The following is an 18085-nucleotide window of genomic DNA, read 5'->3' on the forward strand; positions in this document are numbered from 1 at the left end:
ATTTTCTTGTGCCCATTAATGCATAATTTCATTTTATAAACACGTTTAGATTGAATGGTAATTTATAATCAGTCACAAGAACGTCGAATCTGAATCACTTGAAAAAAACACGGGGGTGCTTAACTTTTTTCCAGGTGTATATATAAATATATATTATTCATACCTTCGGTGTATAGGGCGCAAGCAGATTTTGACATAAAATTTTGGGGTAAATAAGTGCATCTTATACACTGAAAAATACGGTACATATCCCCATCATCCCTATGTCAGTTAAGCCCATACAACTTTCTAACTTATAATATACTAGCACTACTTCTTTACAAGCTTAGTTCCATAGAATTAAACATCTAACTATTGTTAGTGTCCAACACCTTGTCCGTATCTCAGCTATAGCTCTACAAACTGTAAAGGCCAAGCTTGAGCCATCAGTTGGAGCAGGAACTGGACTCTGTAGAGGTGAGGGAAAGCCATTTTCAGGCACCAGTAAAGCATGAAGAGCTTCTACAACTTGCTGAGTAAGAGACACACGATGCAGAGGGAAAGGCTGTAAAACAAAAATACTTGAATGAGGATATCTAAAAACAGCAATTTTAAACATAGAAATTATGTATACCTTTAAAGAAGTAGTCAGTTTTTCTATGTAAGATGATTATTCTAGAACAAGGAACAACTCACTACAATTTTGTTTTTATAAAACTTATACATAGATGAATCACAGGAACACTGCAGTGACAGTTATAAAGTAGGCTTACTTTTACACAGATTTATCACTATTCTACAGCATACATACCTTGATTTTCAAGGTTTTAAGTCTTGAAAGGGGAACTTGAACAATGTCTGAGCTCCTTGGGTATGGTGTGGGATCTTCTGGTAATTTCAACTGTATTGTTGCCAGGCCTTGCTGTTCTGACACACTGAGGATCTGGCCACAAGAGTTATGTAGTCCTTCTCCTTCAATCTAATGAAAAATTTCACATATCAGTGCTGCAAGTATCTTCCACTGAGTTTAATGCAAAGGTCGAAGTAAATTTTATGTAATATTTCTTCGATTTAAAGAAGAAGATTGCAGAAATTCTTTAGTACTCCTCATTCAATCTAACTTTATTAAACTACAGAGTCCATTTAACCTAACACACACAACACCTTGATATCCTAATAAATAATGTCACTTACAGGCAGAAAAACAACACTCAAGAGAATAAATAGCCAATAAAGAGTGAATACTAAAAATACATTAATTCAAATTCTGATACTTTGAATTCTCTGAGTACTAGACACTTTTGCATGTTATGATATTATTTGTATTAGTATACTACCAGAAATCTCCTTGCTGTCAATAAACATCTTTACATGGATATATACATCAATGCAATACTCACTACAACATGCAAACCAGGCTTCAGAGACTCCTTGAAACCACCCAGAACACACAATGCCCCCAGCACTTGTCTGGACATTGATAAAACAGAAGATAGATTAGTAGAAAGCAGGCCATTAGATGTCTCTGTCTGTCTCAAAAGTTGTGGTAGAAGAGCAAGTGCACCTGTTAGCACCTGAAAAAAAAAGGAGTAAAAGTAAAAGTTAACATTTTCCTAAACTGAAAATGTATTTCCAATAGATATTAACCTCATCTCACAAAAAGCTTTCTCGACTTATACTGCCCTCTATTGGTGCAAATTTTCACTTGCCATTAGTCTTCATATTTTTATTTAATTCTGCATATTAGCATGCAAATGATTATGTAGCAACACTCCACTGATAAGAGTGCGAAACTAACCCTATCATAACTAACTCCTTCTCTCTAATCTTGAAGCTGTTAACCACCTCGAGATTAGTCAGATCACACCAAACTACACCGGAAGTGGGGAAGATGGGTGGGAAATGTGAACGGAGGTAATTATCTATCAGAAATACATTTTCAGTTGATGAAAATGTTAACTTCCAATACGATATCTTACTTCATCTCACAAAAAGCTAAAATCCCATATTGAACCAGTGGAGGGGCTGATGAGAAGAAAATCCCCTTTAGGAAGTGCCCAAAGGAAAACCATAGGGGTGAGAAGGAATTAAAAACAACACACCCAAGGGAGACTGCACCACTTCTGACCCAAGCATACTCTTCCTCCTTTAGTAATTTGTCACCAAAAAGGAAGGAAACATGGAGGAACCGAAAGAAAAAATTACACAAATATAGAGCCCTCCTGACATAGGGTGGCTGGGGCACGACAGACCATAAATGGGAGTTCAACTTCAACTTACACCTGGTAGCATCTGGAATTATATATCAGGTCCAGGGTAGGAAAAGGGTCCTCTACTTTTCATCTCAAAAATGGGTACCAGCAGGAAAGAGGAACTTCCATACCAAGAACCCACCATACAGGTGCACACCTCACCTCGAACACAAACAATACCAGATCCTCCAGGAACCGATATCTGGCAGATAGTAGGAAGGTGGACAGCCCAGAAACAAATGAACTAAGGAATCATGGAAGACAGCAGTACAACATGTCATAGACCATCAAAGAGCCCTGACCAGGCAGAGGAGTTGGGTGGGATCGGAATGATCAGAAAGGTGGGAAAAGGAGTGAAGGGAGAAGTATCCTCTCAAGCAGCCGAAGTCTTGGGCATAAAAGAACGACCAACAAAGAAGATAACATAGGAACTAAGAAAACAAAAACATGGCAAGCATCCAATGCAAACACATGAGAAGAACAGCATTTACTTGCTAACAAGAGCAGGAACAGGGACTGCAAAAAAAAACTGATTTAAAGAACAGAATGAAAAAAAAGGACTAAAGGAGGACAGGGAAAAAAACATAGAAGACCTAATCCAGGAGGAAAGTAGGGCAGGAAGGATGAAAAAAATGGAAGAAACAAAACAACATGGATAAGATTGGCAACTGGAAAACACAAGCAAGATTGGTAAACTGAAAAGTAGCAAATAATGCCACCCAATAACCCACAAAAGCAAAAATTAACTGTGAGAAACCAAAGGATAGGATGACTATAACCCCTTAGGACAGATCAAAAGTGTTACATGTACCATGTAAGTAGGTAAATAAAATACCATGGTGGAAGAAAGAACAGGATGGAAAATGAAGGAAGCTACACACGAAAATCTGGCCCTTCAGGTGAGGGACTGGACAAAGTGAGGGTACAGAGAAATGAAACATGCCAGAGTGTGACTGTTGGAGGAGTGTCAGAGATAAAGGAAAAGAAAGGGAGGCAACAACAAAAACTGGTGCAACAGTGGAAATCACTTGTGAGCAGGCCAATACGTAATTAGTAGCATAACACTACACAGAATGGTCTTGAAATATGGCAAGGACACAGGTGAGGAGAGGAATAGGAGGATAGGCATAAAGGTACCAACTAAGAGAATTGACTGTTCCCCCAAGAGGATGAAAAGCAGGAGACTAAAATCGGGGAAGTGGTGTATTGAGAAGGGTGGAAAAAAACGTCCAATTCTGGGACACCCCACAGAGCACACAAGACCCAAAAAACAGGTAGATCCAAAGACCAAACTACAGGGAGAATCTTGTCAATACAGGATAACCAATCCACAACCAGATTCAGGGCACCCACATTATGACATGCCAACAAAGTAATGGGACAGCAATGGGCCCAACACAGAAGATCCAATGTAAGAAAACAGAGGTCTGTTGATCGAGTGCCCCCTTGCCTGAAGATGTACAAGACTACCATAGAAATATTGGAGTGAATCATCACCAACTGATCCCTAGGAGCCCACACAAAGTGAAGGAAAACCCAACAAACAGCAAGAACTTCCAAGATTGATATAGAGAGAGAACTCGGGAAAAGGAACACCCACAATCCAACTACCAGTCAAAGTTGGTTTGTATGGGAGGGGGGATGGTAAGAAGAATATCTAAGGGATCCCAAACAAGGCTCAATTGATTTATCAAAACCAATCGACGATGAGTCATAGGGGCATGATCAAGAAGAATGAGAGCTTTGAGGGAAGCCCATGTCCCCAAAAGAAAGAGAGCCTCTTGCATAGTAGGAGGAGTGGTGAGATGCTGCATACAAGACATTCCATAACTTGCAACTGAAATGGAGCAGGTAGTGCCCGACAGAGAAGGGAATGGAAAAACACCCTCAGGTGAACCCAAAAATTGTGTAAGTGCAAGGAAATATTGCTCCACTTTGACAAGCCAATCCACCATAACAGTGTCTTGGAAAAGAAACTCAGGATGTAGGACTGAGTTTTCCTGTGAGAAAGCAAGAAGCAGCCAAATGTCCATAGCAAGGTGTAAACAAAGGAAGAATCAGGCAGGTATAAAACGTGAACTCGAAGAGGATGGAAGTAAAAAGAATTGTAAGACAATGGGGAGATGAATGGAAATAGAGGACAGACTTACTGAAACAACTTTCAGAACCAAAGGATCAACCAACAAGGACCTCCAACTATGGGCATATTAAAGGAGTCTAGCTCCCACCAGCCATGACCAGAGAAGGGTGTGTAGAGAAGTGACACCAACACTTTGAGTTCAAATAATGGAATTTGAAATGATGATAATCAGAAGAATAATTGTCCACAGTACATGGGGGTCAAGGCATACCAACCCCTGAATACTAATGCTCCCTAATATCCAAGGAAGGAAGAAGTACTAAAATAATGACACAAAGGCTAGTCCCCGAGAAGAACAAGGGTGGAACATAGGAAACTGGAGATAAGGACAGAACATAACATACCTGAATAATCAAATCCACCAAAGGGGAAACAGGTTTGGTCAACTTCCACAAAATGACACGCAACTGATAGACATATTCAGGAGGGGGGAAAAGGCTGTCCAAATCCAAAACTTCCAACCACTAAAAAAAAAACCATGATAGGACAATCATCAGTTTGTTCTGTTTTGTTGAATGAAATTGGTCAACTCCTGAAGGACAAAAGCTGTCAGTTCCTGGGCTGAGAATCGTGTTTCCAACCCATTGCAGCAGTTGTAGTTGTGACCACTTGAAAATGCGATGCATAACTCACAAAAATTGAAAGAGGAGAGAAGCTAAATAAAATAATTTGTACTCTCTACAAAAGAGAATGAAAACAGTAAAGAACAACATAATTAAAGTAAAAAAATTAAGAAAGTAAATACTTGTGGGTAAATGAAACAAACTGTAAGCAAAAACATTGTTCAATAGGACTATTAATCGAGAAATGGTTAACAACTACAAGATTAGAGAGGATGCTAGTTACGATAAGAGTAATGTTGCATGAGGTAATGAGGTTAGTAAGCAGAAATAAGTGGGATTATCAAGGCTAGTGGTGAGCAAAACTTTGTGACAATAGAGGGCAGTATAAGTCTAGAAAGCTTTTTGTGAGCAGAAGTAAGATATTGTATCTAAAATCACAAATTTCCACTAATTATGATTACAAATAACAAGAGAAAGCAAACATTAAAGTTTTGTTGAACAGACAACATTTTACTACTATATTTTACATTAACAACTCCAATCTGCAAAATAGTAAGAATTCTGAGAGAACTGAATACATGCTTGTTTAACTATTTCGGACAGATTAACAACAGATTAAACCACATCCACCTAATGAGTTACATACCACAATGTAATAAAAGTTTTATTTGTATCATAATCTATAGATCTTATAGTAGTCTCATAATTAAGGTTTTAAAAAGACATTATAAGGAGGTTAAATCAACATAAAATTTTCCTGACCTATTCTTTCAGACATAAAATTGCAAAATGTATCATAGAGATGTTTTAAGAAGATATTGTTAAAAAGCAACATTAACCATTTTGTAACAGGAGCCCCTTTAAACACTTTTCTTTGCAAGTCACTGTGATACATTAAAAATTTAATTAAACCCCTTTATTATCACTGTACTTGAATGCATTGAATATTATAATGCATGTTATGATTCAAAGTTCTCTGAATGAATACAGTCAAAACAAGTAATACATTTTTACTACTCCAGACAGCTGCCATGCCCACCTTCAACAGATTTGTTTGAGCTTTATCCCTTCCATGTAGATGTTACATGCACATGTATATAACAATTAGAAAGATCTGATTTTACAGTATAAACTAACAATGGTTATTTTGAAATTGGTGCCAAGTATTAGTCACAGAGTACATGAAATTGACTATAGTATTGTTGGCTACTTGATTGACTATAGCACTTATGGTTGTTTCTTACCTAAATATGTTATAGTTAGAGATACAGTTAAAATTGTATTTAGGTCTTACTATTATATATTAGTTAATTATGTATTAGTTATGTTTTAAAATGCAAAATTAAAAGGTTTAAACATTTTTTAAATATACATCATACTTCACATCCATTTTCAAGGATTACAATATTAAGTGCAGAACAAAAATTTTACCAAAGGGTTGTGCATGTCACCCAAAGAAACTGTAATATGCCTTGAGGGCACCACTGACTTATGTCAAGATGAATAATAAGTTGTAAAAGACAAGAAAGGAAAATATAACATTAAACATTAACTATATATAGAAAGGAAAAGAGATGAAATCATGAATTTAACAAAAGGAAACTCTTTAAAGATATTCTGCAAAAAATTAAAACAGTATGTATTTTTTCTATTTCCTAATTTTAATTATTTCATTGCATTGTACATTGATAATAATAGCTAGTTAGCGATATTATAGAGAAAATGAAAAATAAAATATAATAATTTACCATAAAAAACTTTTGATATCCTTTTAGGAGGTTCTAGAGATTATACAAATGAAACATGAAAACTGTATGATGAAGTAAAGTATTTTAATACTTAAAATTAAAATCACTTGGCACTCGATTTGTTAATAGTTTGAATGTGAGAAACTACAATATAAAAATAACATATTTTTAGTAAAAACACTGAATTATAAACCCATCAATATTTTTGAACAAGATACTTAATGAAATCTTATCAGTTTTAGAGAGGATATGTTAAGAAATATCAGAGTTACCGCACATATTGTTGTACAAGTGAAATTCGTGATTCTATTTCTGCAAATTGATTACATATCTATTTATCACTTATAGAGCATAACTCAAGCATTTAAGCTAGAGGTCCTCAAACTTTCTGAGCACAAGCCCCCCCCCCCCCAGAACATTATACATCCTGACTGAGGCCCCCACCTCCACCCAATGAATCTATAGATATGGAGTATCTTAATATAGTGTTACATATTTTATGAATTTGCTATGGCTCCCCTGACAGTTTCCTGCAGTCCCCAGGTTGAGAACCCCTGTGTTAAGACATAAATATTCAATAAACTAAACATACTCAGAATAAGAAATTAATCTACGTTGCTTACCTTCTCAACAGCACCAGCCCATAATTCAGCTGTATTAGATTCAGGAGAATTCAACAGACTGTGTAAAAGGCCTATAACCTCAGCAGCCATGCTATTTGCCACCTGCCCACTGATAAATGGTCGTAAGGGGTCAGTTCTGAATTTAAAAAAAAAAAAGTGTGTTTTAGTTAAGTAAACAAAATACTATTTTGTTAAAATTTTCAGATTTTTCAGGTATTCATAATTAGCATTACAATTTATTTCATTCTAACCCTCAGATACTTCATAGCCTAATAACTGAATTATTGTTATTCCTATGACATTTACTGTTACAATATTAATAAAACATAACCCAGAAACAAGCAAAAAAAAACGTTTTAAAGAAGTTTTAGATGCTGAATAAATATTAATTTAGTGGCGAAACATGTGGACCATCTGCTATACTAGTGAGTAAAGTTGTCCTCAAACTAACCAAAGTAAGTTACACCCATTGTATAATTCTAAATTACTGAGTTTAAAGGAGACATCTCAGTTGAATTTGATATAACAGCAATAATGGTTTATTAACACATGTAAAATAATTAAATACCAATTTTAAAGTGTATAAAAACAACTACCTAATACTTTAGAAATGTCTCAATATTTTCTTCAAGGAGTGTGAATTATCCCCGATAATAACAGTAACAATACTTTCATTGTTGAAATATGAAAACAATACTATTACTAAAGTTTCCCAGTATTGAAAGTCTTCAACTTACAAATTAGTTTAGAAAATATTAGTAGACACACCCAAACAAAGTTATAAAACTTTCAAGAGTGATTAACAGACTTACAAAATTTTCTAATTACTCAACACTTGAAACTTACCTATAAAACAGTCAATGCACCAAACTGATGCATCAAATCTTAAAGGAGAATTCCATGTGTTTCTCCTTATGTCTGAAGGGAGCAACACTTTTTCAGCTTCCCTTTAAAATAAATTATGAAAACAATAGCACTGAAGCTAAAGAAACAGAGTGAACAAAGCTTACAAGAAATGAAACTACTCACTTTGCTAGTTCAGTGTTCCTCTCTCTACAAATAACTTCAGTGTTACTTTTCTTTTTATCAGACGATTGTTGACTGTCAATGTTCAAGCCATCTAGAGGAGGCCCAGTGCTCACCAGCATACCACCTTGTGCCCACTTTGCTGCTCGTCTGATTGCTGGGGCAGCCTCTTCAGTGCAAATCTCAGCCTTCCCAAACTGAAAATACAGCAAAATATATTTTCTTTAAAGGTACCTCTTAAAATATAAGGAGGCTACAGTTAGAAATGGTAAAAAAAAACTTAAATATAAAGCAAGGAAATAAATACAGTATATCAAATTTTGAATGTTGAAAACAAATTTTTTTTAATATAAATACACCACGACTGAGATGTCTAAAAGACAGGCAACAATACAGAAGCACTGTTTAAAACAGGCTTTAGGTGGTGGGTCATGATTTATTCTGGATGATGTTTTACGAGTTTTGTTTCACCGGCAGTGTTCGGTGATGATGTTTCAGACTGCTAGCAGAAGTCTTTATCAGTGAAAATCTGTAGAAGCCATTAAAATCATAATCTTTAGAGCATTTCAGGTTGATGAAGTTTATTAGTACACTATCCAAATACATCAGAGAACAGTGATTGCTAGCAACTTATGAAAGGAAGCAATGGATCAAAATTATAACATACCTAAAATGAGGACACCTTGAATACCTTATAATGTTTAATATAATAATGCCTACAGCAGCATAAAATTATATAGTATGTTTTCAATACTAGAAGAATACATACATATACAAAATTTATAAATTCATCAACTACAACTTTAGCAAAACCAAAATAAAATGCTTTAGAAAAATTGGTTATTTCTTTAGAGCAGCATCTTCTGGTTAAAAAAATTTTAATCTAATGCTATTTTCATCTATCATGACAGTTTGAAAGCAACATGTAGGTTCATTACCTTGCTCATCTCTCTGTCCATCTTTACCACACGTTCCATGTTGGTAGCACCAACAAATCGGAACAACCTGCTTTCTGTGCCACTACAGTAACAATATCCAGGGATTAAAAAGCTCCATATTGTTAAGATATTGTTTTCAGAACAAATAGGAATTTCTAAATAAATTTTTATATATACATACATATAAATTCTCTGTATTAATAAATAGTATTAAGTTTTAAATGTAAATTTTAAAGAAATGACAATACTAAAAGGCTTATTTGCTGTTTGATTGAGCTGTTCATATTTATACGAAATGTGTGATCATTAGTTCTTAGTAGAGTTCAATACTCATACTTACAGAAAACAGTATGATCATTAATTCTTAGTAGAGTTCAATGTTTGCACTTCCAGGAAACAGTGTGATCACTAATTGTACTTACAGGAAACAGTGGTGTAATTAATTCTTAGGAAAGTTCAATGTTCATACTTAACAGAAAACAGCATGATCATCACTTCTTAAATAACATTAATGTCCATACTTACAGGAAACAGTGTTATCGTTACCTAACAGTTCTTAAAATTCATCACTTGATAATTGTAAATAAAAACAAACTTCAGTAGAGAATTTTACACTTTTTTCTGTATAAAACTGATGTTCTTCTATACTGTATACAAGTACATGATTTTAAGCTTTAGAAGAAACAAAAACCCAACATGTATTTTACTGTTTACATAGATTACTCACATTGAGAATTTAGTTTTTACTCACATAAAGGAAAACAAAGTGTGGTGCAACAAGATTTTTGATGTTGGTAAAACCCTAAATCAATGCATAAATTATTACAATGAATCATACAGAACTTAGGCTTAGGTTTGTGTTAGTACTAGTCTATGTTACATAGAATCACGTATATTTAATGATTAGGTTGGTAACATCAATAGCTTGAAAAGTGTTTATAGTAAGTAAGAAACAATAAGGTAGTACAAATTTAAATCTGAAAAGAGCCACAAGTTATAAAAGTTAATATTTTCCAAAACTGACAATGTATTTCCAATAAATACTTACACCTCTTCTCACATACAGCTGTCCTGATTTAATGCTGTCCTCTATATGCAAACTTTTTCACTCGCCACTAGTCTCAAGGCTCTCATCTGAAACTTGTGCATTGTTGCACACATATGAGCATATGACAACCCTCCACCAATAGGACTCCCTCTGTACTGATTGTTCAATCATAACTTTGAGATTAGGCAAGAAATAATGCACCAGAAGTGGGGAGGAAGAGTGGAAAGTGTGAGGAGAGGTATGTTTTTATCATAAATACATTTTCAGTGTTGGAAAATGTTAACTTCTGATACAATATGTAACCTCTGTTCACATATAGCTAGAATCCCACACTAAAGTCATGAAGGGACTGATGCAAAATTTACCTAGATAAGCCCACTTCAGGAAGCATCCAAAGGGAACCCATGGAGAACAACACCCTATACCATAAAACAGGATAGGGGTACACCCATGGGAGACCATACCACATCTGTAACAGGGTACTCTCTTCACCCATTAAGAAAGGAAGTGTTTGTAGAATTGGAAGAAAATACAATAATAGGCCAGAGCCTGCAACAGGCTCATGGAAGTGGTATATTTGTAGTGTAGCTAGGGTATACCAAACCATAAATGGTGGGTCAACTCCAGTTCAAAACCAGGCAACACTTGGAATGTGTCTTCCAGGCCACAGTAGAAGGAGTGTCCCTATCATCTTCATCTCTAGCTCAGTGAGGCAGAAAGGTAATTTAACATCTGAACTTCAACTGAGAGAGGACTTGTGTTGGCTAGTTCTGTCCCAATCCAACACCAAACCACCCAGGAACCTGATCTGTGGGCAGCAGTAGGATGGAGAAAAGTCAGCCAGATGGGTAAGCTGTACTACATTCTCTTTACTGAGTGGATTTGGTCACACTCAGGAGGCAGGCTCCATGGTCTACCACCCCAGCAGCTAGGACCTGGTAATTTTAAGGAGTTCCAAGCTCCTCTAGAAGATAAGGAAGGGTGGATGAAAGCACACTGGAAAGTCCAGAGGAGTGCATCACCATAAAACAGTGTAATGGGTGACCAAGAAAACCTTAGTTTTAAAGGAAGACCAGCACTAGGTCCTAAACTAGGTAGGGATCTTCTGCCTGCTTTACTCATGATAGTCAATGAGTGAGTAGTCTAAACTGGATATTATTTAGGATAATGAGCACTGCAAAGATACCTTGAGCAGTCTTGTAGAGCATTCCATCTCATGGATGAGTATTATTTCAGGCCATCATAGTACTACACTATGTAGAATTTTGTTAAGTATAATCTGGTAGGTAATGCTTGTCACTTAGCAGGATCCTGGAAGGCATGAGAGGACCCAGTAAAATTAAGATAATGAAAAAGAACTTACCCAGTCAGAGATGGTATGATGTGTGGAGAATAGCAGCTGATGGTAATCCATAGCCTGACAAAGAAGAAATGGCCAAATGTGAGGAGATGTCCATATGCCAGTTTGAACAATCTCTTCCAACAGACAATAAAAGTGAGAAGCCAAAGAGTGCATAAGGTGACAATGTTAATGGAAGGACACCTGGAATCACTGATGTGAATCCCCATCTAATGAAGAATATGCTATACAGGTGAAGCTGATGAAGCTACCCAGAGAGGGTAATGAGAGAAAGAACATGAGTGGAAAAAGTAATCCAAGGAATGTAAAGACTGAACCATGAAAGGGAGAAATGTGGGCCACATAACAACGAAGCTCATAGATGGGACAGAAAAAGCAATCAGGATCTGAACAAAAAGAAAGATGAGAAATAGAAAAGAGAGACACAGGTATGAATGAGCAGTAGCCCTCAAATGCTGCTGATGGTCGAGGAAGAAAAGCACAACCAGAATGGAAAATGGCATACAAGTGATGAAAAAGAATATGTAAAGAATCAATAGCATATATGTAAGAATGTCGATGACCACAGGCAAAAAGATGAGGAATTGGGCTTTAAGGGAGATATAAGAAAGAGGAAGCCAAAGGGTTCCAGGGAGGTAGGATAAGGTCATGGTGAACAACATTAAAGTTCCAGTCAGGTAGACTAGAAGAACAGGATGGGTGATAAAGGTGAAAGGAATGAAAGAGCATATTAAGAACAAGGGAGGAATAAATCTGACAATAACAGGAAAACTGGAAAGTGGTAAAAACAGCCACCTTGAACCCAGCAATAATCAAACTGATAAACCATCAAATAGCACAGTGAAGTACACACAGACAGACAGGGAATGGAAGGATGAGAGGAAAAAAAAGAAAGACTTATTGACCAATGGCAAAAATTATGCCATTATCGCTGATACACCAAGATGGTGGATGGGCAAACAGAATGGGAATCTTGGGCAGCTACAGGTGAAGAGAGTTCTGAAAATCATGCAAAAGACTAGACATATCCCCCACGTGAAGTCAGAGCAATGACACAGCTAGATGAAAAGGCAAAGTACAAGGCTGAAGAAGAAAAGAGCATGAGCACAGAAGATGAATAGGAGGAGGACAGAAAGTTCTACAAAAGAAACTATGATTGAGCTGGCCATTAGGATGGCAACAGAAAACCTAACAAGGAATGCCCTGAAAGAGGGAGAGAACATGAGAGAGGAGACAAATAGAGGGTAAACCTAAAGGAAAATATTAGACCAGTTCTGACTAAATGTATCCAACCAAATTTATCATGGTCCACCAACGAAATAGATAAGGCTGAGCACCACAGAGATGGGAAATAAAGAACACACCCATTTGAACCAGATACTAAGTGGGTGTGAGATGAAACCTCTCCAGCCTGACCCCCCGACCACACACACACACATCAAAATGAGTCACCTCAAAAAAAAGAGAAGAGTATGTTCACAGGAATCCTGGTGGGACAGAAGAAAATCCTGGAGAAAGATGAAAACCCAATCAAGAGCATCCTTGGCCAACATGTCTGAAACCACAACTGAAAGATGAAAGGCAAGACACCAGATCCCATGGAAAAGGAACAAGAACTAGAACATGAGACAAGAGGTAAAAACAGAATAAGACCCTCTGATAAAAATTGTAGCATGCAAATGGAAGCCCTAGATTGCAAACTAAGCCAAATGTGCTCCTACTGGCTCTGAACCTATAAGATAATCACAGACGAGATTGTTGCCACCAAGATCTATGCACAGAGGAAGAACAGGTGGAAGCAAGGAACATGGAAAAGAAAAGATGTAGTAGGATAGAAGACTACAATGGGGAAAAAAGGAGCTATGGAGAAACAGGAAACAAGGGAGGACAAGAAAAAATGTTGACACAAAGCTTCAACCCATGACTGCAGAGAATAAGGTACTCCACAAAAAAATATCTAGCAGAGGTAAGGAGTCAGACAAAAATCCCTGAGATAATAGGTAGGTAAACATACTTGCACAAGAAGGGCATCCCTCCTCAACAAATTTCAGAAACAAAGCAACCAAGTCAGAAGGCCAAGGGAGAAGAAAGCCCAAGTGTAGAAAAGATAAGAGAAGAACCATCCATCAAAACACCCACAGGAGCATGTTGGACTACTCTGAAAAGAAGGGGAAGGAAGGAAAAATTAAATTACAGCATAGTAAGGGTAAGTTGAAGGGCCCTGAGAAAGGCAAACAGAAATTAGAGGATCTGACCCCCAAACCGAAGAAAGGACTCCAGAGTTTGGGAGTCCAAGAAAGGAAATAAAGCCTAATGTTATGTCAAGACATATGTGGCAACCAGGCAAGGAGGATGAGGCATGCCTAAACCAAACCAAAGTTGAGATAAAAATTGTTTAATATGGACTTAAAACCTGGAAAGGGATGAAAAAAGATAAAAGTCAGAAGCATGGGAAAAATTAAGAAGTGAAGGAGAAGAATCATACGAGACTGGAGAAAGAGAGAGAAAAGATAACATACCTGAGAAACCATGTTCAAAAATTATGAAAAAGGCCTAGGGAGATCCATAGTAGAATTGGTAGAAGATTTGTCAAAGGTATGTGGTAGGAAAAAGACTGCCAAAATCCCCTTCATTATGAACAGAATAATAGGAGGAGATATATCAGGTTCAGAAGAAGGTCCAAGCCACATTAACTCTTTCCACACGGGCTCGGTCAAATTGGCCAACCACATTACCACTGTGTACTCATTTAAAGTTGTTATAGTTTTGATACTACTAACTTTTAATATAGTATGTGTATCTTCACAAAATTTGGCAGACTTTCAGTAAACAAATCTTTATATACAAAAAAATCTGATTTTTAGTGAAGTATTTTTAATAAACTAAAAAAAAAGATTTGTCCATGAATATATTGAGTCATTTTTTACTAGTCCAAGTGCAAATTTGTTTTCATATTAAGATTAAAAATACTTCATCTCAAAAATCTCAAACTTCATTTGCGTAATCTCTAATACCTCTTAAATACATTTGAAATGTTTTTTTTCAGTAAAACTTTATATTTTATCTGCTCTTTTCTCTACCCTAACTCTATATGGTGTTACTCAATTTGACTGACCATGTAACCATCATAAAAATTAGGAAATAAATTTAAATTACCCTTTCTTTTCTTCTCGAATGACTGCAAATTGTAATAGGAAACCACAAGTGTTTATTCTAAATAGCTTAATTCTCATAACAGTATGCAGCTATTTATATTTATTAATTTTCTGTTTTATTGACCTTTGAACTGTATCTGACTAGAAATCCCCCGACACAAGTTGAAAATTACTCAGCACATGTGCAGCTCACGATACTGTATTGAATAGCGTAATACACAAGCTGCTTGCTAGTATACCCCATGAAGATTTTTATTATTTTTATTAATATTATATTTTTTCCTTATCTTACATAATAAGTTTCATTTTTTCTACATTTTATGATAATAGAGAAAACAAAGGATAAATAAAAAAACTTGTAATCAAACATTCTTTTCAGTAATGCTTTATATTTTATGTCATTTTCTCTACTGTAACATTATACTAGATTCTCCAGGTTGTAAGACAAGTTATCAAAGCGCAAAATAAAATGTATAGTGATGTTAGAATTGGTCACAAAATTTCAAAGGACTTAAGGTCAGAGCTCATACTTCTCACATTTATTTTGTATTGTTAGGATCTGACAAAATGAATAGTACTGTCTATCTTTTTCATTATGGATCAATAAGCTCCAAAACAAAATTCCTAAGAGTTTCTTCAAATCTTTTCACATATATTTCCTATGTTTAATCTACTGTTAGCGGCTGAAGTAGAAATCTGCCGAATATAAAGCAATGAATCAGTGTTCCTTACTTAGTTTGATACCATCAATGTCAAATAAAGTCATGCAGTGCAATTCCAAGAACTTTCTCTGCTTTGAAAACACAGTGGGGTAAAATTTATCAATTTGTTGACAGTATAATAGTTTCAACTACAATTGCCTAAGTTATTATAAAATGTTTATATTATGACTTTGTAGAAAGTCCAGGCCGATCCAATAAGTCAAGGAGCAGACATTTGCTACAGCCTCTAATCGAATCCCAGCTCTGACAACCCAGTGGGGCAGAATTTATTGACTTCTTTACAGTACAGTGGTTGCAACAAGAATTGTCTAAATTACTTTATAAAAGTGAGAAAAAATATTAATGATATGGCTGTATACAAAGTTGTATTTGATCCAATAAACTTAAGTATTTGGATGTTAGTTAAACTCCTGGGTGGTCAGGATTTAGTGTTAGTATAAGTGTAAAAGTGAGTAAGTGCTTATGAACATCCTGTTTCCTCTATTACCATGCTTAAAATAACAAATAAGTGCATAGTTTCCAACAGTATAAATACAGCCTGTTTTGGTTGAGCTGATATTTTTGGATAAGTCTTCTTGCTTATCACTTTAGAAACAAATTATTCAGTGATTACTTTTTGTTTGAATGTACAATAATAAAACAAAGTACAAATCCCTTACTCTTAGCACTAGTGTACCAGTATTTGTAAAATATAGTAACATTTTGGTTACCATACATTACATATGTTTATATGTTATTATTATTTTCAAATAAATACATAAATGTCTATTATTTTTCTTAAAACATAGAACAGTAAATAAAAAAATATTGGAAAACAATGATTTATACTACTTATGATGCTACGAAGTCCTTGTTTGCACTCCTCAGTCATATTTACTAGTCCTCATCATAAGCCTCGTCAAAATTCAAATAATGATTTTTGTAGACCTACAATTATAAATTACGATGCCGATACCCCAAAAATCCACTGAAATTTACCAGGCTTACTAACTAAATTGTATTTGGGTCTAAATAAATCTAATTTCAGTTCAGTAAATAGCTTTGATCATAATACTTCAAACTTTCCAAATATATATAAGAGCTTTACTATTGTAAGTAACTTAGGAAGAGTGACAGAATTATGTAGAAGAAATGTAGGGCTTTTGATTGGTTATAAAGTTATTGGTATACAAAAGTAGGCATAGATAAACAAGTCTTCTCAATGATGAAGTGGTGGGCAGAACCAATACAGTGGATTTGTTAAATATTGAGATATTTTAGCAAATAGAAAATGTAGGAGGTTCTTATTTTATACTCTAGCTTGCTAATACTGGAAATTTGAGTTTATAATTCATAAAAATATGTAGGCATTGTATTGTGGGTGTCATAAAATGTAATCTGACCAAACCCAGAAGGTGATGTACCACGTAGCCTCTTTTTTAATATTTACTTTAAAATTAAGAAATTAACTAATGTATAATACTAAAATTTGAATTATAATCTACAGTTTGATGCCAAACTCAGTGTCATACATTTAAAAATAATAGTTCAATAAAGTCTACAAACATTATTGAAGCAACTTGAAAATTTTTGAGGAAATTTTATAGTTTTAGTAGTTGAAAATACATATAATAAAAACTTAAGAATATATATAAAAAGAAAAGAGGCAACAAGAGGACGCCTGTGTTAAGAAATAGGCTTGCGAAATGAGCCTTGAGAATTGATAAACAAGAAATTAGTTATTTAAGGAGTATCGCCTAGAAACAAGCAACAAGACATGTGTATTACAAAAATAAGCTTGAGAAGCGAGCTTGGAAACCAGTAACCAAGGTCAGCAGCAGAGTTAGTAAGAAACATTGCCTGGGAACAAGATGAAAACACTAGTACTTATGACAAGTTGAAGAATTACTGACCTCAACCTCTTAGAACTAAGAAAGCTACAGAAAAGTTTGGTTTGGTGAGTCATATCGGCACTTTGAGGTGGTATTAGTTACAGCACATGGGTGTAGCAGTACAAGTGAATAGGCAGCCGGCTAACACCACTTATCTATGACTTGAGAGTTTTGGTTATGGTTCTGGTTTAGCCCGGGAATTCCCCTAAAGTATCCAATAGGAGCACAGGACTACTTGTGGGTGATGCTGCGTCCTATTTAGTAGGCCGAAATAATACAAGAAAAGGTAGTTTAAAAATCCATGTCAGAGGCTGAAAAGTTAAGTTCTCCAGCAAGTTCTCCAAGACTGAAGTTATCCGTCGAGTAAATTCTGAAGTTCTCTAGGATTGAAGAGATGACAATGAAAATGACTAACATGGCTAAGACCTCTAGCAAACCAACTCAACTGTAAGTATAATCTCTCTCTCTCTCTTAATCAGCTAGTGTAGAAGTATATAAAATAGTGACTGTATCTGAATAAAAGTGTTAATGCAAGTAATAATCCAATATAGTTAATGTTTGAAGTTGTAAGGTTTTATGAAGTTATTAAATGTTAAATAAATGTTATTGTAAGAGTTCACCATTGACCTGAGTCTCTATTTCTTTAGTCTAACTGTAAAA

At 35.4% G+C, this 18085-nt stretch overlaps 1 protein-coding gene across 1 annotated transcript in view; it reads right to left on the reverse strand.

Moving 5' to 3' along the window:
• LOC106467570 (probable E3 ubiquitin-protein ligase HECTD4) overlaps positions 1 to 18085 on the reverse strand; it is a gene marked incomplete at both ends in the record, with an annotated part of 162948 nt that overhangs the window by 64298 nt on the left and 80565 nt on the right. The window contains 6 exons of the mRNA XM_022395768.1: positions 372 to 544; positions 791 to 958; positions 1380 to 1553; positions 7306 to 7441; positions 8335 to 8528; positions 9270 to 9351. Coding sequence (XP_022251476.1) covers positions 372 to 544; positions 791 to 958; positions 1380 to 1553; positions 7306 to 7441; positions 8335 to 8528; positions 9270 to 9351 — 927 coding nt within the window. The remainder of the gene's footprint in view (positions 1 to 371; positions 545 to 790; positions 959 to 1379; positions 1554 to 7305; positions 7442 to 8334; positions 8529 to 9269; positions 9352 to 18085) is intronic.

The sequence above is a fragment of the Limulus polyphemus genome, unplaced genomic scaffold (genome assembly GCF_000517525.1).
Source record: "Limulus polyphemus unplaced genomic scaffold, Limulus_polyphemus-2.1.2 Scaffold2666, whole genome shotgun sequence".
Classification (NCBI taxonomy): Eukaryota; Metazoa; Arthropoda; class Merostomata; order Xiphosura; family Limulidae; genus Limulus; species Limulus polyphemus.